General features: G+C 47.5%; 1 protein-coding gene across 1 annotated transcript in view; it reads right to left on the minus strand.

The window, feature by feature from the left end:
- TBX20 (T-box transcription factor 20) overlaps nt 1-18,091 on the minus strand; it is a 40,299-nt gene extending 22,208 nt beyond the window's left edge. The window contains exons 1-5 of the mRNA XM_040964869.1: nt 17,965-18,091; nt 14,873-15,125; nt 14,038-14,202; nt 10,177-10,285; nt 6,469-6,627 (exon numbers count right to left, since the gene is read on the minus strand). Coding sequence (XP_040820803.1) covers nt 6,469-6,627; nt 10,177-10,285; nt 14,038-14,202; nt 14,873-15,125; nt 17,965-18,091 — 813 coding nt within the window. The remainder of the gene's footprint in view (nt 1-6,468; nt 6,628-10,176; nt 10,286-14,037; nt 14,203-14,872; nt 15,126-17,964) is intronic.
- Nucleotides 18,092-24,481: the final 6,390 nt, after the last annotated feature.

Raw genomic sequence — 24,481 nt, forward strand, 5'->3', positions numbered from 1 at the left:
TATCTAATAATGTGAAGAAATGCAATCATTTCCTTGAAAAAACTAGAGAGAAATGGCAAAAAAAAAAAAATCCCATTTTCCTTACTTAGAAAAAAACCTGTCAACCACAATGAGAAGTTACTCACAAATTCTATTGGAAACTTTTATTTGCATGTTAATAAACATAAAAATAACTACCCAAGTTTAAGAGATATAAAAGTGACCCTAATATGAAGTTCTGAATAGTTATCTTCCTTCCATTTTTTTTTTCAATTTATTTTATGTAACTGAAAGTTAGAGTTGCAGAGAGAAGTCCAGGACTGGGCCAGGCTGAAGCCAGGAAATCCCACATGACCTTGGACCACCCTCTGCTGCCTTTCCAGGCACATCACCCGGGAGCTGGATCAGAAGCGGAGCAGCCAGGACTTGAATTAGTACCCATATGGGATGCCAGCACTCCAGGCGGTGACTTATCCCACTTTGCCACAGTGCCAGTTCTTCTTCTCTGTTTCCACACAAGAAAAAATTCTAATGTTTTTAATAACAGACTTAGGATACATTTACTTTATTTCTTATATATCTATTTTTATTATAAATTTACCAAAGTAAAATCCCCAGGAAGCCACTGAACTTATCTGGACAATAAGACGCTGAACTTTATGCTAGGCATGTGTTTGCAAGCAATGAATCTCAACTGAACTTGAACTATGGTTATGCAGCAAGGTGGAGGAATCCACCAAGGGGGGAGGGGTATGGGGAGGGGTGGGGGGAATCCCCAGCGCCTATAAAACTGTACTACATAATACAGTGTAAGCAACAATAAAAAAAAAAAAAAAACAAAGTAAAATCAATACGCAAATCAGGATAGTTGACACAGTGATAATTTTAGAAACTGACTGAGGACCAATAAAAAGGCTGCCCGAAATTGATTTATTCCCTCCAAATATGCTGGCTGAGCATGTACTACATGAATTCTGATTGGTCCAGTGAAGCATAAACCATATACAAAACTACCTACTATCATATCAAATTAAATCTTTGACCAAGAATGGGATTTCCAATGTGTATATAGCTTTGTGCTATAGACGATGGCTTTCAAAGTAGATTTATGGGAATATACCAAGACATAGCAGGTGTGTGGAGGGATTAATTTTGAATCTAGACACTTTCATTCTGGGTTGCTAAGCAATGAAAAGACACACAAAACAGTCATCTTCATACTTCACAATGTAATGAAACGCAGCTGAGCACATCAGTCAGAACTATACATTACCAAGACGAGCAGCTAGTGTTGGGACCTGCCCTTGTTGGCATCTTAAGCTATTTTGACTTAGCAATGCTTTCTAATTCAGTTTTCACTGCCAGTGGTTACTGCTCGGGTCTTGCCGTCCATCCTGACACCCTCTAAGATTCAGATCAGAACCTCACGATGGTTCTGTCTGCCACCAAATTGATGACCTCTGCTGAATGTTTTATCTACTCCGAACCTCAGTTACTTCATTTAGGAAATGGGACTTGTGTTTCAACTTCCTGGAGATTAGGATCAGAATTAAACAGTTTTTTTAAAAAAGTTGGAAGATTTTTTAAAACTTAAAAAATAAGGGCCTGGTACGATAGCCTAGTGGCTAAAGTCCTCACCTTGCACGTGCCAGGACCCCATTCAGGTGTCAGTTCATATCCTGGCAGCCCTGCTTCCCATCCAGCTCCATGCTCATGGCCTGGGAAAGTGGTAGAGGACAGCCCAAAGCCTTGGGACCCTGCATCCGTGTGCAGCTTCTGGTTCCTGGTTTCAGATCGGCTCAGCCATTGCGGCCACTTAGGGAGTGAACCAGCAAAAGAAAGATCTTCCTGTCTGTCTCTCCTTCTCTGTGTATATCTGAATTCCCGATAAGAATAAACAACTCTTTTAAGAAATTAAAAATAATAAATCAGGGAGTCAGCATTTCAGCACAGCACACTAAGCTGCCACTTGCAACACTGTCATCACCTCTCAGAGCACCAGCTGTGGTCTCTGTCGCTCCACGTCTGAGCTGTAAGGTGCCTGGAAAAGCAGCAACACATATTGCAAGTACTTGGTCCCCTGTCACCTAGATGGTGTAACATGTAGTTCCTGGCTCGGTGCTTCAGCTTGACCCAGTCTTGGCTAGTACGGCCATTTGGGGAGCAAACCAGCAAATGGAAGATACCTCTTCAACCCCTCTATCATTCTTTCAAATAAATCAAATAAGTCTTTACCATGTTTAATACTTGCTATAATAGAAAGTTTTCTAAACAAGAAGTTGAGTGGGGCCAGGATTGTGGGATAATAGGTAAAGCTTCTGTCTGCCATGCCAGTACCTATCTCGGTGCCAATTCGTGTCCCATGTGCTCCACTTCTGATCCAGCTCCCTGCTGAAGGCCTGGGAAAGCAGCAGAGGATGGCCCAAGTACCTGAGTCCCTGCCACCTATGTGGGAGATTGGGATGGGGCTCCTGGGCGTTTTGGGAATAAATCTACAGATGGAGGATCTGTGTATATCTGCTTCTCTCTAACTCCAACTTTCAAACAAATAAATACATCTTTTAAAATACCAATTATAAGTTAGGTGGCAGAAGTATTGAGAGAGATGCTACCACAAAGCACTAACTCCTGTTAGGTACAGCTGGTGTGAGTGGACACTGTGACCTGTGTCTGGGGTGAGTGCCAACACCCCACACCTGGCTGAGGTGCAGTGTGAACAGCACCCTGCACGCAGCAGGTGTGCTCTGGCTTCTTACTTGGGGGGTGGGAAGGAGCAGTAAGAAAGGAAAATAGGGCAGGCACAGGGTGCAGTAGTTGCGTTTCTACTCGGGATGTCTACATTCCATGTTGGAGAACTCCAGTGCTCACTGTTCCACTCCGGACCCAGCTTTTCTCAATGCGCATGCTTGGAGGCAGTGAAGGTTGGCTCAGTTCCTGAACGTGGGAGGCTTGGATGCAGTTCCTGGCTTCTGACTTAGTTCTGCCTTAATTCTGGCTGTTTGAAAGCATCTGAGAAGTGGACAAGTAGACGGGAGTCTTTCTCTTTCCTCCTCCCCCCTTGCAACTTTCTCCTTCCCTCCCTCCTAAATAAAATGTAAAGAAATTTAAGTAAATAGTACAAAACAAAGAAGGAGGAGGAGGAGAATGGACATGTTCCAGAAAAGTCTGTTAGAGTCAAAAGCTGAGAGGAAGTGAAGTCCTGCTTCCTTGGGAACATCAACCTCTACCGGTCAGAGTTGATGGACACCGATTCTTGAAACCAACCTGCTTGGAAAAACATCTATGATAGAGGTAGCAAGGACACCTTGCATGGCAGACTGAATTTTGTGCCTCAGTTTCCCCAATGCTATGATGCCAAATAAGAATAATCTTGTGACTACCTCATAATATCATTGTAACAACTCAGTAAGATATTACATTTAAAATGGTGCTTACTGCATATTAAGTAACCAAATGTTAACTAGTATTGTATAAATAATACCCTCCAATAATAAGCAACACCCACATCTCAGTGTGCTAATGAGAGATTCTGCCAAAATATTTGTTCAGGATGGTTCTATCAAATATTAAACCAGATCTAAGGTGTTATACTTAGAAGTGCCTTTTAATTTTTGTTCTTCTGTCTGTCATTTTCACTAAAGAAAAAGAAAATCATGGGATGGCCATTGTGGTGCAGTAAGCTATGCTGACTCCTAGGATCCCAGCATCGAGTATCAGAACAGCAGTCTAAGTCCCAGCTGCTCCACTTCGATCCAGTTCCCTGCTAATGCAACTGGGAAGGCAGAAGAAGACGGCACAAGCGCTTGGTCCTTGCCACCTATATGGGAGACCCTGTTAGAGTCCTTGTTAGAGTTCAGCTTGGATCAGCTCTGGCCATTATGGCCATCTGGGGGAATGAAGCAGTAGAAGGAAAATCTCTTCCCTGCTCCCTGCACTGCCTTTCAAATAAATAAAAATAGATCTTCTGAAAAAAGTGTCTATTAACAAAATAAAGCCTTGAAAAAGAAATCACATACTCTTGGGATAGGGAGTACTGATAAAAAAGCAATGGAGCTCCACCAGTTTTTATTTTATTCCCAAGCATCAATAAGCTTGCATACTAGTACATATATGTAAATGCCATAAAATCTATAGGTTCAACTAGTGTAAAAGGAGATGAGGGGCCAGCTCGGTGGTGCAGCAAGCCAGGCTGCCCCACAAGGCTGACATCCCACAGCAGCACAGGTTCAAGTTCCAGCACTCTTACTAATCCACTTCCCTGACAATGTGGCTAGGAAAGCAGTGGAAGACGACCCAGAACCGGGCCCGTGTTGTCCACATGTGAATAGAGAGTCCCGGGCTCCTGGCTTTGGCTTTGACTAGCCCTGGCACTGTAGCCATTTGAGGAGTGAACCAGCAAACACAAGATTCTGAAGCTGAAATACTTTGCTTTTACTGTAAGACAATCAGCATGACAACATTCCTGCATTCATTAATCTCACTAAAAAATAGGTGACTACAATGGTAAAAGCCCAGGGGTGACAAGTCCTTTTGACATTCCTGCGAGGGCCCAGCAGTAATCTCACGCCGGGCAGCCCTGACAGGTTCCCAAAGGCACATTTACACACACCAGCACACCCACCTGCTGCACAACAAGCCCCTACAATGGTCCACTCTGCTCCTCGCCCAGGCTACAGGTACAGGGATGGAAATGGGCAAACACAGCGGTGAAATGAAACCCACTCCAAACAGCCCTGCATATCCGCGCAGGTTGTCAGCACAGTCCCTGCTCTGGCCTCTCATTCACTTCTTTGCATTTCAGCTTCATCTGGTATCTCCCCAGGCTTTTCATCCCATGACAAACTCCGGGCCCTTTTTCAGGTAGCATCTGTCGATTAATCACTCAAAATTCAAAACGTAACAGCACCAAGACAAGAACAGAGCTCTCCACAACTAAGCAAGAAAAAGCAACATAGCAACGGCTGCGTCGAGCCAAATTCTCAAGTGAGTTGAGACTATGAGCTTGTTTTATTCGAGTATATCTGGAGGAATTCTTCTTCGGGTCATTCCTAAGCAGAGAAGGCTAACTTCCCCTCTCCTAGCCCCAGCCTTCTCACCTACAGAGGTAGTATTGCTGCAAGCTTTTCAAACTTAAGACTGACCACAAAAGTAGAGAATATATAAGAAGTGCCTAACAGTGCCAAGCCCATAGTAGGAGCTTGAGAAACATGTATGAAGTTGGACTAAATCTTATGGTTGAAGAAATATATGAGTTCTGTAACAGGATACACACCAAGAGAAAACGTAAAACTCAAAATTGTAAATTAGGTATCTTGGAGTTAATTAAATGCACATCTGCCTACATACAGCAGTTTTTTACACTAAAAACAATTTTAAAACCATTTTGTGACAATTATTCTAAATTCTAGCTGAATACATCTCACAAAATGCCCAAAGTACCAATAGTTTGGGCAGGTGGCTAGAAGATGTCTGCTTTATTTAGAGAGAAATTGGAGTTTTTACATTTTTAAATATTTAAATATTCTAAATATTACAAAGCAAAGAGACTAAGTAGGGTTACATAGACAGCCAGGAGGAAGAAAGGGAGGCAAGCAATTTTTCCAGAGAAGAAAAGTGGAGAGAGCAGAATGGGGCAGGCTTTAAATCCGGGTGACGTGGAGGACGTGGATCCCAAGAGGGATAGTAAGTGCACCATCACTCAGCATGCCCTTGGAGGTCCCTGGCTGACAACAGCTCTGTACAAAGGGAACTGCCAGGGGCCAGCCTGTGGCACAGTGGTTTGGGCCTCTGTTTGTAGTACACTGGTTCATGTCCCAGATGCTCCACTTCTGGTCCAGCTCTCTGCTTGAGGCCCAGGAAAGCAGTGGAGGATGGCTCGAGTCCTTGGGCGCCTGAACCCATGTGAAGACCAAAAGGAAGCTCCTGGCTCCTAACTTTAGATTGGCTCAGCTCTGGCCATTGTGGCCATTTTGGGAGTGAACCAGTGGGTAGAAGACTCTCTCGCTCTCTCTCTCTCTCTCTCTCTCTGCTCCTTTTTATAACTCTGCCTTTCAAATGAAAACAAGCAAGTGAACTTCCAGGGGCCGGCACTGTAGAGCAGCATGCTAAACTCCTGGCTGCAATATCAGCATCCCATATAGGGGCACTGGGTTCAAGTCCCAGGAGATCCACTGCTAAAGCACCTAGAAAGCAGCTCAAGATGGCCCAAGACATGGGCACCTGTCACCCATGTGAGAGTCCTGGATGGAGTGTCATGGTTTCAGCCAGCCCATGCATGTAGCTATTTGGGGAGTGACCCAACATATGGAAGATCTCTCTGTCTCTCCTTCTCTCTCTCTCTCTGGACATAAACAAATAAATAAATAGATAAACAAATAATAAATCTTTTTTAAAAAGTGAAATTCCATTTTGAGTCCTGGGATAGCTATTTTCTTCAAGAAGATGCAAGAACTTGAATTATTCAGGGACCACTGTGCACGGTACACTTACCAGCTGGTTCTGGTAGGCAGTGACCGCCGTGAAAACCGTTTCTGGAAAGATGAAGGTCCTGAATTCTTCAGACTTTAGGTTGAGCAATGAGGCCGTGTGGTCTTTCTTTTTAATGATGTGTACCCGGGGCTGGTACTTATGCATTGAATTCAAAATTATCTGCAAGAAAAAGCGGGGAGGTATTGAGCTTTACCTGTTGGCTGCCAAACAGGCCCAACTACAAGGTCAAGAAAGAACCACAAATTAAACTATCTCAAGTCTGATTTCAAGATGCGGAATGACCAAGGCAAGTTGTTTGCACAAGATCCTGTAGAGGCATCCTTGTGAATCACATTTTATCAAAAGCAGCACAAGCGACACACGTGTCAAGTGTCCTTGCCAGCAGGATGGGGGGACAGGGAGCTACCAGGAGAGCCAAAGCTCTGCTGATTTATTTTTTAAATGAAGTCTTTAAAATATTTTTTATTGGGTAAAGGTGATGAGGTGTAGTTGGGCCAGCTGCTGCCTGGGATAACACATCTTAGTGTGTGGGAAGTTTTTTGCCTCCACTTCTAAGCCAGCTTCCTGCTAAGACACTCTAATACATTTGGCGTGCCACAGATGATGGCACAAGGACCTGGGCCCTGCTTCTGATGAGGAAGACCCAGGTGGAGTTCTCACCTCCTGAAGTCAGCCTGGCCTATTCTGTTCTTTCCCTCTCCTTCCTTTTTATTCTGCCTTTCAAATAAACATAACAAATGCATGAAAATGTTTTGTTGTTTAGTCTGATTAGACCAAAAGATGCATGTCTAAATTTTCTAAAATAACCAAATTATTATTTAGGTGGCGGGATGGGGGTGGAAGAAGATAAAATTAACCCATTCAGAAAAACAGTGTGGTACTAGATGGGTGTGGGTTAGAAGCCCCTCTCTGCCCTTTTCTAGCTATACAGTCTTGAGCCAAATGATGTCATCCCCAACCTCTAATTTGCCTAAATGCAAGGTAGTACTACCCTCGTAGGACTAGAGAGGTCTAGAATAAGTAACCCTTGTGAAGTACAAATGAAACAGGCAGCCCTCAAGGAATATAACATTTATTATTATTTATGACCATTTCCTTGATTTCTAATATCCAGTTACAAAACTAAACTTGAATCTTTTGAGTTTGGGTGGGGATTGGAAATGGTGATTTTTCCATTCTGTAACTAATAAAATTGCCAAATACTCAGAGATCATAAACAGATCCTGTTCAAGAGAGCCAAGAGATTATATTTTCATATATCTTATAAATAAAATATAAGCATTTGCCAGAATTGAATATGAGCAACAAGATTCACATTAAGAGAGAAGGAGTTTCCCACATCTCCCCTGCTCCACGCAGACAGTCACCTAAGCCTGCAATATGGGTGCTGTCTTCCCTGGAACAAAGGAGTACAGCTCACTCTGCCAGGGCCCAGCCCTCGGGCAGCTTCCCCAGGTCAGGGCAGCAGGGCCAGCCCTCACTCCACCCCGGCAGCTGATACCCGGATCCCCCGTGATGTCTGCTAACACAGCCATGGCAGAGCAGCGTCTCTACTAACTCTCAAGCCGAGTTACATCCTAGTCACCAGGAGATGGCTGACCTATGAACCAACTAAAAGCTACAGGAAATGAACCGAGGCTGAATCTTGAAAGTCACTTTGTTATGACCCCAAACCACAACAGGAAATATGTAAGACTTTCAAATGAATTGAAAAGGACTTTTTCAAAATGGTAACACCCTCTCTTTGCAGACCTAGTTGATGCCATGTTAGTTCAAAATATTGATGTTCAATCATAAAACTGGAATAAAGTTCAAGTAACAAAAGTAAAGGTTTGTTTCCCAGTACTTAGAAAAACATTTACTACTCCTTATATGTTCTACTGTAGGAAGATTTTTCCAGTCATTACTCCACCCACCTGCACATACACACACCACAATTTTTTAAAAGACTGAATAATTTCTACCACCACCCTTCCTTCTACCCCCTGAAGTTCAAGTTTCTTTGGGAAAAGCTGCTAGAAGCACTCAAATTTCCAATACAGTGATACTATAGTCTCATACATTTACAGCCATCACCATAACTGATTTTAGAACACACTCATCATCACACACAGAACACAAGCCCAGCATGCTTTACCTACCACATGCCTACTTTCCCACTTCACCATCAGTCCTGCACAATTACTAACTCTTTCCTGTCTACCTGTGCTCTTTCTGGCTGGATACTTTTGCTTAATAATGTTCCCAAGGTTGATCAATGCTGTGGCATTCATCTTTGTTTCAGTTCTTTTTATGTTTGAATAAAATCATGATGTAAATACACCATCCCCCCTTAGGCTGCACAGGCCTGATAAAAAGGAGGGGGATAAGAAGGACAATTATTACCTAATAATATGTAACCCATAGGTTTTCTGGCAATGGAGGCCAGAAAGAGTTTATTGTTATTATCCAAAAAAAGTATTCAAGTCTGTCTAAAGTTTTCTAGTTGAAAATCTAAAGTGTATTTTTATGTGAATCTTTACTTAACGGTGTGGAATCAAAACCCAGACAGTGCTTTCAAAAGGAATTTTATCTGGGTGTTTGGCACTCCAGTGAGGATGCAGCCTGTGAGCCCTGTATCCTGTATCAGCGTGTCTGGTCCAGGTACCAGTTGCTCTGCTTCGGATCCACCTCCCTGCTCATGCACATCCGAGGCGGTGGCAGATGATGGTTCAAGTATTTTGGCGCTTGTCACTCACTTGGCAGCGAGCTGGACTGAGTTTGGGGCTCCTGGCTTTTGCATGCATTTGGGGGAGTGATACAACAGACAGAAGTCTTCATCTTTCTGCCTTTCAAATAAGACTGAAAACAAGAAATATTTCCAAAAAGGAATCTTACAGAATATGGAAGAGATTTGATCAAAGAGTATTTGCTCTACCGATTATTGGAAAGACCTCAGAGTTCTAACTTCTTTTTTTTTTTCATATTTAATAGAACTCATTGATACAAGCTCAGATTCATTTGCCTTGTTTTCAACTGCAGGGCTGGCTTTGCTATGCTTTGATATTCATGCCATTCTCCATAAAGAAATACTGTATCACATAGGAACACATTCTGTAGAACACACTTTGGGAAAACTTTTAAAGAAATCTCAGCTCACCCTTTTTATTCTGTGTTATCTGGCAAACTGGCAGCAGAAAGTTGCTGCTTAACTCCAGCATCTAATCCAGCAGCTTCCAAAAATGCAGATTCCCTTTGCTTACCTGGCCTGGGTACGAAGGCAGGCCCTGAGGTCTTAGGAAATCCATGATACAGAAAATCCCTACCTTGACTGCATGAAAACGCACACAGCACACCTGCGAACCATCTTTATTTTAAAAACCTGTACTTCTTTTGGAACCAACACCTTTTAACTGATAATTAAAGGCATATTTTAAAATTCAGCAAAAAGAAGTTAAAAAGACAGCAGTTCTGCAAAAATAGAAGCAAAGGCAATCAACAATCATCAGATGAAAATGTGTCAGCTCCACACACACACATGCGTGCTACATTTTAAAGCAATCATAGATCATGTAAATGACATCTTGACAAAAGTAGTCAAGGTCCCCCAAAGAACATTCTCTTAGAATGACCTCGAGGTGGGAAGGTGGAAAGCAGTAAGGGAACAGACAAAAGGACGAAGAGGGGGCAGTTTTAAAGGCCCAGCCCAGGCCAGGGGACCAGACTTACGTGGCCGTGCTGATCCAGCTCGTTGTTGGTGAGTTTTACCTTCTCAAAAGACACCATCTGTTTGAGAAGCTGCTCACCGGTGAAAGGAGAGTCTGGGTGCACATAGAGCCTAAGAAAAAGGCAAGAAAGTTCTACTGAGAGCTTGGAAAACCATGTGGCTATGGGACTCTAAAATGCTGCAACTCCAGAGAAACACCTCATGGAAAAGATCAATTTTATTTGCTCTGTGTATCTATTTATGAATAAAGCAATGTCAAAATAAGTCCTCCGTATCTAATAGATTTCTTCATGGAATAATAATACACCATTTGCCATCTGCTGAGTGAGCCGTGTTTTAAAAAAAAGTGGGACTTTTATTTCACCTATGTGATCAGCTAGGGTGTCAGCTTCAATTCATTACAAAAATCTTACAGCTGTAGGTATTCCTAACAGAAAGATGGTGATGCTAATGACAGAATGAGTTCCTGTTATAATCATCGAGAAAAGGCAACAAAATGAAGATTTAGAAAATACAAGAGATTTAAAGAGCTCATTTTGTTCACACTAAAAAGTGTCTTGGTTTGAGGCATATGCTATTTACAAACTCAAGACAGAGGAATTTCACTTCAGTGGAGAACTCACAGTCCACAGAGCAGAGTTGACTGTTGTTCCCCGCTACTCACAGTGGTTTAAGGGCTCACTGAGTGTGCGCTAAAACAAACTAGATGAAGTTCTAGCTGTTTGAATTGTAAACAGCTTAAGCAAAATAAACAAACAAAAACGTGTGAGGGCTGCTAAATGCAGAATAAGGTGCAGGTTGGCACCAAGCATCTCAGAGTATGAGTTTGAGTCCCAGCTGTTCCAGCTGTTCTACTTCGGATCCAACTTCCCTCTAATGTGACTGGAAATGCAGAAGGTAGCCCAAATGCTCAGGTTCGTCTGCCCACGTGGGAGACCAGGAGGAAGTTCCTGGCTCCTAGCTTCATCCTGGCATAATTCCAGCTACTGTGACCATTCGAAGAAATCGGCTTGGAAGACTGATACCGCCCCTCCCTTCTCTTTCTGAGAGTGCGTGTATGTGTGTGTCACTGGACCTAAATTTACTTATTTTGTTAAAAAGTGTTTGAGGGAAAAAAGACCTCCACCATTTATGAATCAGTTCCTGTTATCTGTTACCCACGACAATCACGTTATGAACAATTCTTTGTATATCCCAACCCTGGCATCTTCTTTACGTAAACCTTTCTGAAGTCTCAGAGCAATTACAGACCAATAGTGACGATGTGAAATTTTCATTTTATTAGGACAAATACCCTTGTCCATTTAACAAATTCTTTGTATCTAACTTTTATAAGAACCTTCTAACTAAAACAAAACCTGTTACCAAGCGAAAGAAAACAGATAAAAAAAATCTTTCCTTGAAATGCTCATGTAAAACAGAAGCGCTCTGTGTCCTGATTTGTTGCCCGGACGATCAAGAGCAAAGGACTCACATATCCACACCGAGTCTCACAGGGCACACAAGGGGCAAAACCCAGAACAGGCCAGCAGCACTGGAGTCTTCCCAGGGCACCGGGCAGCTCTTCGCACTGCAGGGGCTGTCTGCCCCATGCTGTCCTTGCTTTTAAGACAAGTGCTCATCACTGCCTTTTAACTACTCTTTGATAGCACAGTCACAAGAACTTTAAAAGTTTCATTTCTTCCAGGCTATAATTTTATGATTACAGCTATTTACTGAACAGTACCACCCCCTTTAAAAAGCCCAAAATTATCCAATTCAGAAGTTCATTAATGTTCCCTCTGTATCTCATTTACCATATTAAAACTAAATTTTTGATATTAATTTAAAAGAAAATTATATCCTGTACAAAAATATAGCATCAATTTATATAGAAAATGTAAGCATAACTTTTTTTCTGATTAGCAATGATCAACAACTTCAGTCTGAGATAAAAATGCCTCGGAGACCTCGAAACTCAAGGAATTTCTATCAACACAAAGTTCTCATCTCATGTTCTCCTTTCCTTTACACAGACAGAAAATTCAGCAAACTGTTTAATAATGAGAAAGAATGGTTACACAAAATAATCTAGAATATTCCTATCCCATAATGCAGTAAACATTTTTTATCTACTGTCAATACAAACAAGTTAAATGGGGGGTAAACGCACACAGGAAGCCACTCCCCTTTCACGTCCCCCAGCGACTTAAAATTCCAGCAATAGCTTACACATGCTTCAGTTAAGATAGTCTATGGCTGCGCACTTTCCTTCTCTAACCAGAACAGATTAGTAACATAAACAAGACATGTCATATTTCCAAAGTCCTGCCGGCCCGCACCAGTTCCCATACCTTCAGATAGGGGGAAAATGTTATGTTAAATAAGGCTGACTAACTTCTTAGAAGAAGGACTGGGGGAAGAAATTTGCTTTTAAAAATGGTTAGGAATCTGCTACAATCTCTCTCTCTCTCCCCTCTCTCTTTTGTTCTTTCCCTTTCAGATTTAAGATGATACAGAAAAATTTAAAAGGAAGTTCAAGAATCCTAGTAAGTTGGTTAATTACTAGCAAGAAGAACAGAATATCAATTGTATTCATTTTCATGCCTGTTGTTAGCTAATGAATCAGGACTCTTATTTTTAACAAGTAGCAATTTTTAAAAGGCATTTTGTCCCCCAGTACAATTTAATTGTATTCGCTCATCTTCCGAACTCTTCCCTTCATGAGAATGGAAAACTGACAAATTACTTTTAAAATCTTCCTGAGTGCATTCAGCATCCTGAAAGATCACTGTTAATTAAGCTAAATATTCCAGCTGAGGTGAGCGTCGCCTGCGTTGACCCTGTGCCTTCATGGACAACCGAGCAGAAAAGATCTACACATTTACAGAAATCCTCAGCAGCTCTGGCGTTTCATGAACGTCCAACTTCAGAAAATTGGACAGTTGCAAAATAGCTTAAAAGTTACAAAGCTCATCTTCCTCTCTGTCTCTCCTCCTCTATGTACATCTGCCTTTCCAATAAAAAAAAAAATCTTAAAAAGAAAAAAGAAGTCACAAAGCTCAGTTTAAAAGTCTGAAATGCAGTTAGGGAAGAGTCTTGGTCTTCTCAGCTGTTACCATTCACTAAAGCACAAACTCTTTCCACCTGCCCCAAGAGGCTCAAAGGTCTACACGGGATTTTTCAGAGAGGGGTAAGATTGGGGAGGGGGGGTTCAACGGGTGTGGGGGTTGGGGAAGTGCAGGGAGTATTCATGGAAAAGCACTGTTAACAACGGCTACCGCAAAATAGGCATGTGTGTTCTCTAAACTCGATGCTTCCTGTAAAAGAATATTAAGCTATTGAATTACATTCATCTATTGTCCCATGAAGGAAAACAAAAAGTTTGCCTTTCAGATTTAAAACCAGAGCCCTTCACCAGTTACAAAATGACGTGATTATAGCAAAATGAGGTTTATTATGTGGAGGTAATGGTTCACTATTAGTGAACATCTAATCAAAACATATTAATATGAATGGATTTTAGGGTAATTATTTTATCTGTAATTTATGCTGCATAGCTTTTAGAAGCTAGTCAGAAATGACATATGTATATACCTACATCTGCCCATCTACAGTATAGTTCTAGATTGCTAATAAATCGCCATACCGAAATTTAAGAAAAACTTGGAAGTAAATTCGAATGGAAGATAAAATTTATTTTTCTCGGTGTGCAGACAGCCTCTCTGGGAAACTCATCTGCACTTTGTGTGGCCAACGCGGACCCTGCAGGTTGGGGAGTGTCTGCAGCTTTAAAAACAAACCCTCCTGAAACACACACGCCAGGGACAACCTGCCCAAGGGTTAACGCGCTGCGCAGCAAAAACTCCAGAGGAGGCACGCACCTGGCCGGCAGAGGAGGGTCGGCTTTGCCGGCCACCAGCCAGGAGGAGCGGTGGTAGGCGTAGCGGTACCTCTTGTTGTCCACGGGGACGATGTCCATCAAGACTATGTACTTGGCCTCGGGATCCACGCCTGAGAAGGACACCCGGATGGTGGGAAACATCCTCCTGGGGAGAAAAAAGACCCTGTCTGGTCACTAGGCCCCAGGACACTTAACGGAGATGCGGGGGGGGGGGGGGCATCCGGCTCCCTCCCCATCTATCTTGTCCCAGGGTCCCCTTGGGTTTTTAGCCTAGCCACAGCGATATGACTTTTGCACAAACAACTTTCAGCGTCCCCTTTAGTGGCGATCTCAGGACTCTGTTAAAGCTTTCTAGTACTGTTTTTAACATCCAACCTATGATTAGGAAAAATTCCGTGTTTGAACGATCAGCACACTGGCTCCCAGTGGAGCAGCACACCACATTCCAGCAAGGAAAAAAAAAGTGGACGAGGTGGGTTTCAGAGACTCCGCCACAAGTTTCCTGAGCTGGAGCCTTCCAGGCAACTGCTACAGCAGGGGGCATCTTCTTAAACTGGATAAAAGCCCCCACCTCCCGCTGTGTACCCGCTTCTCCAAAGATCCAGACCCAGCAGGAGCGGTGCAGAGCAGGGTGGCCCCACCGGCCCATCACAAGGTTGCCTGCGACAGAGCTGGGTGTCAGTCTGCTGTTCTTCCCAAAGGCAAATTGTCACCGAGAAGCAGCCGGGTGAAGCTAGGCCGCCGATGGAGAGCTGCACGCGGCCAGCTCTTCCCCACCACACTCCCCGGGCGGCCGCCCACCCCTGCCCTGCTACCTGCCCGACTTGGTGATGATCATCTCGGTGCCCAGCTCGTGGAATTTATCCCAGAGTTCTTTGGTCTCCAGGCTACAGGCGATTTTGGCCATCTCCTCGCTGGGGATGATGGGCGTGGTGGGAATGAGCGGCTCCGTGCAAAGAGAAGAGGCGGCAGGGCTGGCGCCACCATTTCCACCAAACTCGGCGTGAGCATCCAGGCTGGTCAGCTCACCCAGCGGCTGGGCGCAGGAGGACTTCTCCACAAATTGTTCTGGGGGCAAGGAAAAGGAAGAATGACAGCCAGTCCAGTCCCGGCAAATAGACTGGGAAGGAGCACAGCATCACCCAAACAGGCATCTGGTTCGGTCTCAGCGATGGGAGGTCCACACACTGCAGTGGGGCTGGACCCAATGCTGTGTAAAGGAACTGGAGTGGTAGGCCTGGTGCCTGCCCAATGAACCAAACTATCAAGGTCTAGAACTATGGTCTGACCACCAACACTGAGACTCCGCAAGGGAATACGCTCATGAGAATGGACCAAGTAGTGAGCACGGTGAAAATGCATTCTTGTCTGGATCTTTTTCCCATATCCAGCTGGAGCTCTGCCTGTTGGACAATCAGGGAGGACCCATCCTTGGAGGCAGAAGGAGTGATGAGAGATGGAGGGCAACTTCCCACTGAGAGGAACTGTGTCTTCCCTTTTCTTACAAAAAAAAAAAAAAAAAAAAAAAAAAGGAGCTAGGACTGCTGGGGTTGCAGAAACAGGGAGTGTGGCTTTAAGAACTCTCAGTTCTCAAAGTTTTCTCGGGAGAGTCAGCTGAGAACCCATTTCCAATCTCTCTCCAGCAGATACTGCCCCGCATCTGAAAACTCCTGGGCCCTTTTGAGGAGCAGGCTTAAAACCGTTACTGTTGCATGGTGCATGTAAATGTCTTTCTTGTTAAAAGGTCCTGGTATCAAGAACAACAATCCTGGACTCAGGCAGGTCGGGTATTAAAGTAAGAAAAATGCTTCGGTATCCACCATTGCCTGTGAACCAAACATTCTCCCCCAGTGCTGATAAGGGCCTGGGACTCCACCAGTCACTTTGATGGAATACAGGGGACTTTTGTAATTATCCCAATTATCTTCCACCCCTTAAAAAAGAAACTACTTGAATCAGCAATGTGAAGCTGATCTCTAAACAACTCGGTCCCAAGTGCCCTCAAGGAGCCCAAACAAGATCGAAACGTACATGTGTGTACAGCTGTGATGGTTGCCGTGCGTGTAACATCAGACTCCAAAGCACGGAATTGTCATTCTCATGGTCCCCCGCACCACCACCGCCAATTCAAAGAAAGGGAATCAGGCCAGCATAAAACCTTTCTTGTTCTACTACTTCCAGAAGCACACTCACATGATATCTATATAGGAAATTAGGGAGGACGACCAGCATTCCTCTGATTTTCTTTCCAGCAACGGGAAAGAAGCAAACTCCCTGTGCCCTGGAAGGATGAGCAGGAATGGAGGAGGAAGAAAATCAAAGGCAAAGGCTTTAGTGACCTCAGACAGACCCCCGAGGGTTGCTTTCATCAGCACGCGTGTCCATTCTCTTCTCACAGAACCATCGTGTATCTCTTCCACTCATTCAAGGAAATGAGTCCTTGGCTCATCACCCTTCCTTGACGGTGTCCTGCTGAACTGGCCAGCGTGATGGGCAAGCATGCCCGCCGGCTCTTTCCGAATCTTTCCCAAAAGCCAAACTGAACATGGAGACTGCAAGCTGAGGGTGCCTTTAGTTAGAATTGAGCAATAAGGCAGTTTTTCTTCAGAAAAGAGAGAGAGAGAGAGAGACCCAAGTTGACACTGCGATGGGAGCCAGTGTTTCCCAGTTCACTACCTTCACTTACAGTAGGAATCGAAGCCCGAAATCTTCCTGTCCTCCTTGGTACTAAACCGAGATGGGGCTGTGGGCAAGGACTTTAGAAATCCCTTCAGTAACAGTGGATTATTCTGGCAAGTGCCACCAGCCCAACTGTGAAATTGGTGACTCCTGCTTTTCTGGAAAGATCAGAATTTGGTCAGTGGTTTCCCTTTCTTTGGCAGGTTCTGAGTTAGATGGGGAGATCAGAACAGGGGACGGACGAAGGCAGGGAAACGGAAAACCTCGGGGGTGAGACTCCATTTTTATTTTCTTTTCCCTGGTTCTAATTTGCTACAAGAACTGGGGTTCCCTTTTCTCCACTCTGATCCTCTACTACTTTACAAAACCCCTTCCCCTTTTATGTTACTACTGTGGTTCATGCATGTTAAATTAATATGCCAGGAAAAGACGTGGAAAAGGCAAAAATCGGGGAGACTAACGGAAACGACCTGATGTGTTTTACAATTCTAGGAGTCCATCACAAGAACCCCGGTTTCCTCCCGAAATTCCCGGGTGCGTGCAGGGCAGCGTCTTTCCCACACAGCACACTGGCGCTAGGGAGGACAAATCTCTGACCGCTCCCCCCACCCCCGCGCCCCCCTTAGGGTCTTCTATAAATGGTAAAGTTTGTGAAATAAACAGTGTGGCTCAAATTTGAGGAATTTGGAAAATGGTTCCTGGTTAATGTTTTCATCATCCTCAGCTGCAAATGACGGTAGTTACCCGAGGCTGTTTCGCTGGCAACCCTGAAGCTTCTGTGCACGCGGGGCAAGTGAGAGTGGGCTGAGGAGCTGCTGCCTGAAGCTGTTCCACTCCGAGGAAAAACAGCTGACTGCTTTCTCGCAAAGCCACTAAGAGTCTGCTCGACTTCAGGTGCACAAGCAGGTGTAAAAGCACCATAAGCCTTGCCGAGTCTTAAAGTGTTATGTATCCCTAAGTGGGCTTTTTTTTTTTTCTTCATCCCAACAAACTTCCACAGTCACACACACACACACACACGATGGGGGTATTCCATGGTACCTCACTGACCTTCAAACCCGCAGAGAATAGTACATACAGCTGGCGACGCACGGCCACCGCCCGAGGGTCAGAAGCGCCACCAAGGAGCAGCGACAGGCGGCCACTCGCAGCCAAAGGCCAGCCGGACAGGAGGGGCACAGCTTGCCCGCGCCCTGCCCACGGCGGACAGCCAGGAAGCCAGACTCACCCAGGGGTTTGATGGTGTTCTCCGCCGCCTCCTTCTCCTTGGAGCCGCCGCTAGACATGAGCGCGGCGATGGAGAAGGCGTTGGCCCGGGAGGAGAGCTGGGGCTTGGGCGATGCCGTGAACTCCATGGCTTGCAGTGCGCGGGGTCCCGGCCAGGGACCGGGGCTGCCGAACGGCCGTGCAGCTTCCTCAAGGCAGACAAAGCCCCGAGCCACAAGGGCAAAGTTTCAGAGAAGGTGGTCACACCAGAGCCGCGGACTGCAGTAGGAAGGTGCCTTGCAGCCTCTCCAGGGCTCCACGCCGGCCTCTCCTCTCCCCACGGCGCAACGCCCGCCCCCAACCAGTCGGAGAAGGGGGCGCAAGGGCCGGGGAAAGGAGCCGGAGTGAAAGCCCAGGGCGCTAAGTAGAAGACAAGCAGCAGCTGCGCCCAGCCCAGGGGCCAGGGTCCGAGGCACCCCCCCGCCCCTCCGCGCCCTTCTCTCTCTCCCGGGCTGGGGACAGCCCGAGCGGCCCCGGCGGCAGGGAGGTGGGCAGCAGCCGCGAGGGTTCGGGCGTCTAGGAGCCGGAGCGCTGGTCGTGCGGAGCGCGGCCAGGCGCCACGGACACTGCGCCCAGGGGCTCGCGACCCGGCGCCTTAATCGGCTGCTGGCGGCGCAGCCCGAGGCCCACAGCCAGTCAGCGCAGCCCCACGTCACCGCCACCCGACTCGGCCGGCCGCCGGGGGCGGGGCCGCGGGCAGGGCGGGGAGGGCGCACACAGGGTGCGGCGCCCCGGCGGCCAAGGGCAGCCCCTCACCGCGCGCGTGGAGGGGAGAGGGCACCTAGATCCTGGCTAGGGAGCCGGGAGCCAGGAGTGGCCGCCTTGGGGAAAGACGTTAAGAAACCTCCAGGGATCTGCACTTGATCGGTTCGGGTGCAAACTCAGAACTCCCAAGTAGCCAAAGAAAGTTGGAAAGCGCGAATAATTGCTCCGGGGCACACCTGCCGCGTCCAAAGTAGGTGCAGGTGCTGGGGCTGGCACGGAGCGAGTTGGAAAAAAAACGGCGCAGCCCCTAAATAGACAGACTTTGGCAGGGATGGGGGAGCTGCTCTCCAGGCCGTTTCGGAGAGGGACTCGGACTGAAAACCGATGGAAAGGCGAGGGTCGGGACGCGGCGGCCTGCGGGGACCAAGCGACGCACGGCAGGCGAGGGCGAGCCTGGCGGCGTCCGGGCTCGCCGGACACGCAGTCTTCTGTCTTCGCGACACGGACTTCCCACGGCTCTGTTGGCGGGTGGAGGGAATACTGCAGGGTGGCGTCCGGTCCGCCTCCTCAGCCTGAATAACTCAAATTCTCCGAATTCGCGGGGTAATCCGCTTCACTGGGAGCCGTGTAAACTCAGGCTGACATACACACTCGTGCGGTACATGTAAATATTTGCTCTGCGCTCCAGCCAGTCCGTCTGGCGATTAGGGGCCTCTTGGTGGGTCTCTTTAAAAAAAAAAAGTTCCTATGCCCTATCGAACGGCCACCCTCTGGTTCTTGGAATCAAGTTATGGTGGGGGGGGGGGAAGGGGGACGCAAACAGTGAAACTGGCAGTTGACAAAAACACAATGGTGACACGTGGGAAGAGCGATGGTGCATCGTCGCCGCGGCTTAACTAGGCGCTGGATAGAGGTAACCAAGATCGCCCGCGTAGACCGCTAACCCAGCGCTAGCGTCGGTGTGTGCTTGGGCAGTTCTTCAAAGCACAATATGGTGCTGGAAGGAATTAGCGCAGGAGTTGGACACATCTCTATTCGCTTTTGAGAGGGAAAGAATAAATAAAAAATAAACAGGTCCCTGCATGACACAGAGGCCACCAACCTGCCAGACTGCCTGCCCCAGACCGGAATGCAGAACTCACCCTGGGGACCCTGCCCTGGCTGGCCCTGCCAGCATCAGGGCGTTTAGAGATGATACACTGTAGAGTTGACCCGGCTGTGAACAGAAGCCATTCTGATGAGACGGCGGCCCGGAAGAAACAGCAGCTAAGTCACTTTCCCAAGCTTGAGCCCTTTGCTGTTTTTTGACAATCCAGACCCAGAGCAGACCCTCTTCTCACCCCATTCCCTCCTTCTCAATGTCATAGTGACCTTTGCTCATTCCTACTAGCAGTCCTGGAGGCTTCCCTACAGAAGTGTGGGGCTTGTTGGGCTGGGAGATGGGGACGTGGAGACAGGGTGGTCCTTGAGAGCCATGCTGCGCGAGTGGCTTTATACAACAGGGCCTTGTGGAGCTTCTTGGCAAGGGTTTTCCAAACAGGTGTGCAAATATACCTTAACTAAACAACAACAACAACAACAACAACAACAAAACCAAAAGCACTCTGGTGTCTCTAGGCATAGGAAAAGCCCTGTCTTTCCTTAATGATCTTTACAACTCAAACTGTGATTCAAGAAATGTTACAAGAGGGATGCTCGCAGAAAAATGGAGACAGCAAGGAAAACCTAACGAAGCCATTTCTACCTTATCTCCAGGTGTCTATGTAGCCTTAGCCCAGTTCTTAGTCTGTGGGCAGAAAACCCTGACAGTTCATCAAGTTAAAGGTAAAATATGAGGCAGGGAAAGCTAAGCAAGCAGCGAAGACAGGCGGTACCCAGAGGGACTGTAAAGGTCCTTTGAACCCAAACTGAGCTGTTTGGGCATCTGCAAGTGATGCATCTTGGTGGTGTTGAAAATGCTGCAGTAAAACAATCTGCAACATTATTACCGGGGCACGCTCTCCCTCCCCCTTAGATTTACTGCCTCTGCTAATCAATATGGTGCTATAAAAACCTGGGAGCCAGGGTTTGGCAGAGAGGAGCAGTCCCAGAGTGAGCTGGAGCCAGGAGCCTGGGCGGCTGGTTTTGAGCCTTCCTCCCTCCCCCCAACCCCCGCTGGGAGTGAGTGCCAACAAGGTATAAAATACCACCCTGGGTGGGGCAGGGAGGTTAGAACCAGCACTCGAACACCCCCCTATTCATGTCCAGCCACAGACAATAGGAATTTGGTGCACTAAACTTGGAGAAGGCTTTGAACTTCTGGCTTTTACATGGTTTAGCCCAGAGAACTTGGTGGTAGAGTACTATACCGCTCAAAATCTTAATTTCCAGTAAAGAGGGCCAATAGTATATTCTTCTGTGGATTCATGCAGCAAGCTGGGTAAAAACACCTACACTTTAAGTAACACCAGTTGCCACAAAAGTAAGTACAAGGGAAGGCTGCATTTTAATTCGTAAGTGATTTTTGGGCTGCAATTTCTCGCGCGGGGGGGGGCGGGTGTCTCACGCCTGAGTAGCATGTTTTTGGAGCGGTCCCCGGCAGCAGGGCCACGTGATGGCATCCCACGGCAATTTACCTGCTGTTCCACTCCGGAGTTCAAAGCGGTGACATTTGTTTTTCGTCTGAATTTGTTATGTAGAGTTTGCTAATTACACTTGACTAGTTAGAAGCCTTGCTTATACTACTGGAGTTGCTAACTGTTGTTGTTTTTGTCCACCCCTTAAAGTGCTCAGCAAGCAATCGGAATTTTCGCTTAACGAATACTAACACAGACGTTTCGTTGGGAGCCGCGGGGACCGAGCTGCGATCGGTCTCGGTCTCACCGACCGTTTGCCGGAGTCGAGGCCGAGAGCTGCTCTGGGATCGCGGGCCGCGGGCGTGGGCAGCGCGGAAAACAGAAGACCTACTTCTCTGGACGCGGGTAGCTGCTGTCAGCAGGTCCTCGGCGGCTTTTCCGCTCCCTCCCTCTCGCCTTGAAAAGCAAATCTTGTTTCTCTGCAGGACCCCGGTCCCTAAACCCCGCGGGGAGCACGCCCTCCAGCAGTGCGATCTAGTGCCTTGGAGCAAGCGCGCGGCGAGAGGGCGAGCCTTTCCTCCGCCCAGCCCAGCGGTCTGTACTTGCATGCCAAGGGGAATGAAGTTTTCTGGAACTCCAGTGGTCCTGAAAAAGTGCCTCCTCCCAGCCCAGCCCGTAAACTGACCCCGGAGGCACAATCCGATTGTTCCTCTGCAGACAGATCCCAGAGCGGTGCCGCTGGAGTCGGTTACCAGACCCTACGCTCGCGCCCCGCAAGGACACTGAGGGAAAGTGTCCAGGCCTGGGACAAAGGCAAGAGCGCAACTCTCTAGGGCTGGGGTCGTTAGCAGGCCCAGGGAGACGTCCTCCGGGCTGGACAACCAGCGGCTCAGCTCGGCTAGCGGCGGCTCCCAAGTAGTGGCCTCGCTCAGCCTCACGCGTAAGGCCCTGGAGTCCGCGCGGGAACGCCCGCATCCTCACCGCCTCCTGCTTCCCTGGCGCTAGGCTCCTAGGCCAATTCGATGGCCGCGGCCTCCTCCTTTCCCATGTGCCCACGCCGGGAGTGACAGCATGATTCCAAAAACTGCAGAGAAAACCCCTGCTCAGTGGGAAAAGTTACTTTTTCCCTCCTGCTAACCACCCCTCCCTTTAATCCGTTTCTCTTAATCGCTCTTCTCTTAGCACCCTCTGGATATGACCCCCGCGCTCCTGGACTCGACCTTCTGGCTGCTGTGTATTTAAAGTTAGACGTTTTGTACAGTGAGTTTTTTTATATGCACTTTTTCGCCTTGAAAGCTAGCAGTTTAAACTGCCTCCTAGCCGAGCTTTTTGATGCGCCCTCGGAATTGTGAGCTGTCATCCTGGTCCCGGGGCAGCAGGGCAAGTTAAGCATTACTTCTTCGGGATCACGCTGAGTGTGGGTGGATTCTGTGGCTTCGAAAGCCACTGCCCTTTCTCGTTGGACAATTCAACGAGAACCTCCGAGCAGCGGGAGGACGCGGCCCCCTGCTTCGGGATGGTCACCCGCACCCCAACCCCCGCCCCCAACCAGAGCCACACAGGAAGCCCCAAGGTCCGGTGGAAAAACAACCGCGGATGCCTGGCAAGCACCACCCAGAGTCTCCCACCTTGACGCATCTGCCTTCAGACACATCGACCTGTGCTCTCAGCAGCCACAGTTGGCTCTGCCTGGTGAGAGGGCAACATCCACTTCAGGCCCAAGTGCTTCCCTGACACCAACTAGGAGCCAGCCCTGAAACATTTCTGTTTGGGGAGGATATATCAGGTCTGATCAAGAGCCACTGCTTCAACCCTTTATTCCAGGAGTTTGAGAAACAACCTTGGGACAGGTTTTGGTGTCCTGGTGGTGATGACACTCTTTGGCCCTTTATATAATAATAATTTAAAAAAAAAACTTTGAAAAAAATGTAAGGAAATAGAGAATCTTGACAATTCTAGGGTGGGGTTGGAGGGACACCCTTTGGGTGACCACATCCAATATACAAATGCGTGCTTCAAGTCCTGACCCCAGTAACCTGCTTATCAGCACCAGGGGAGGCAGCGCTGTTGCCTCCAGTAACTGGGTCCCTGCTACCCATGTAAGAGGCTGGGACTGCGTTCCTGCCTCCTGACTTCAGCCCAGTCTGTGCTGGAGCTGTTATTAGAGGAGTGAACCAGCAGACAGGAGAAAAGGTGTTTGCATGCACAATCTTGTTCTCCCTCACCGCCTTTGAAATAAACCTATATTTACAAACAGTCTTCTGGAGGGCCTGTGTGTTGCTGTGATGCAGCTGCTGGGAGCAGCCTAGTGGGAGGGGCTCACTCCCTAAAGATACGCAGACTAGCAGCCCCTCCACTATGAGACGCTTTGGCTAGCTGGCTGTAGACCCAAAGCCCGTTTCCCTGCTGGATTCCCAACCACTTAATCCAATGTTGAGGATGCTCGGCACATTTTTAAGCCCTGGATGTTTGCTGTTTAATGCATAATGGAGCGCACCTAGTGCATGCTTAGTGTGTACCAGCACAGCCCTCAAAGGGTATGTGAAATAGGGTGTTGACATTTTAAAGTTGCAGAAAAAGAAGCCTGGGAAGCTAATTAGCCTACTCGCTCAAGGCACCCGTTTCAATTCCTGTCTTAAACTCAAACGGTTTCCTATTCTGGAGGAAGAAGCTGTTCGCAGAAGGGACTAGGTTTTCCTGATCCGTTTCTAAGTCGCAAGCACAGAGTCCGAAATCCCTGGCACGGCTTTGCAGTGTGCTTACACAGAGTGTGGGTTCGGTTTGGCAGAACGTGGGCTGCTGTGCCTTGCACGACCCGTTCGCTCCTTTCTGCTCTGAAAGCAGGAGGGGGAGGTGGCCAAAAGGGAGAGGGGGTGCTTGGGCTGGCGCACGCGATTGAGCGCCCAGGCTGCTTGCCCGTTCCTTCTTTCTCAGAGAGTACTGAGTATCTGCAGGTTCCTAGGGGGCTGAGCCGCCCACCTTGTGGCCGGCGCGCAGGTCCAGACACCGCTTCCCACACCTCCGCAAACCCGCGAGAAACAGGCTGTTAGGGGTTGGGAGTTATGTTGTCTTTGGCTGGCCATGAGAGCCTGAGCTATCAGGACTACCCTGGACTTTGGTTTGTCTCTTTGTGACGGGGCAGGAGATGCCCATGATCTGGTATCGCTGTGCCAGGGCAGCCTTGGGGCACGGTGAACCACAGCCCCAGTTGCAGCTTTG

Source organism: Ochotona curzoniae, unplaced genomic scaffold, assembly GCF_017591425.1.
Source record: "Ochotona curzoniae isolate NIBS_2020 unplaced genomic scaffold, NIBS_Ocur_1.0 scaffold_3835, whole genome shotgun sequence".
Classification (NCBI taxonomy): domain Eukaryota; kingdom Metazoa; phylum Chordata; class Mammalia; order Lagomorpha; family Ochotonidae; genus Ochotona; species Ochotona curzoniae.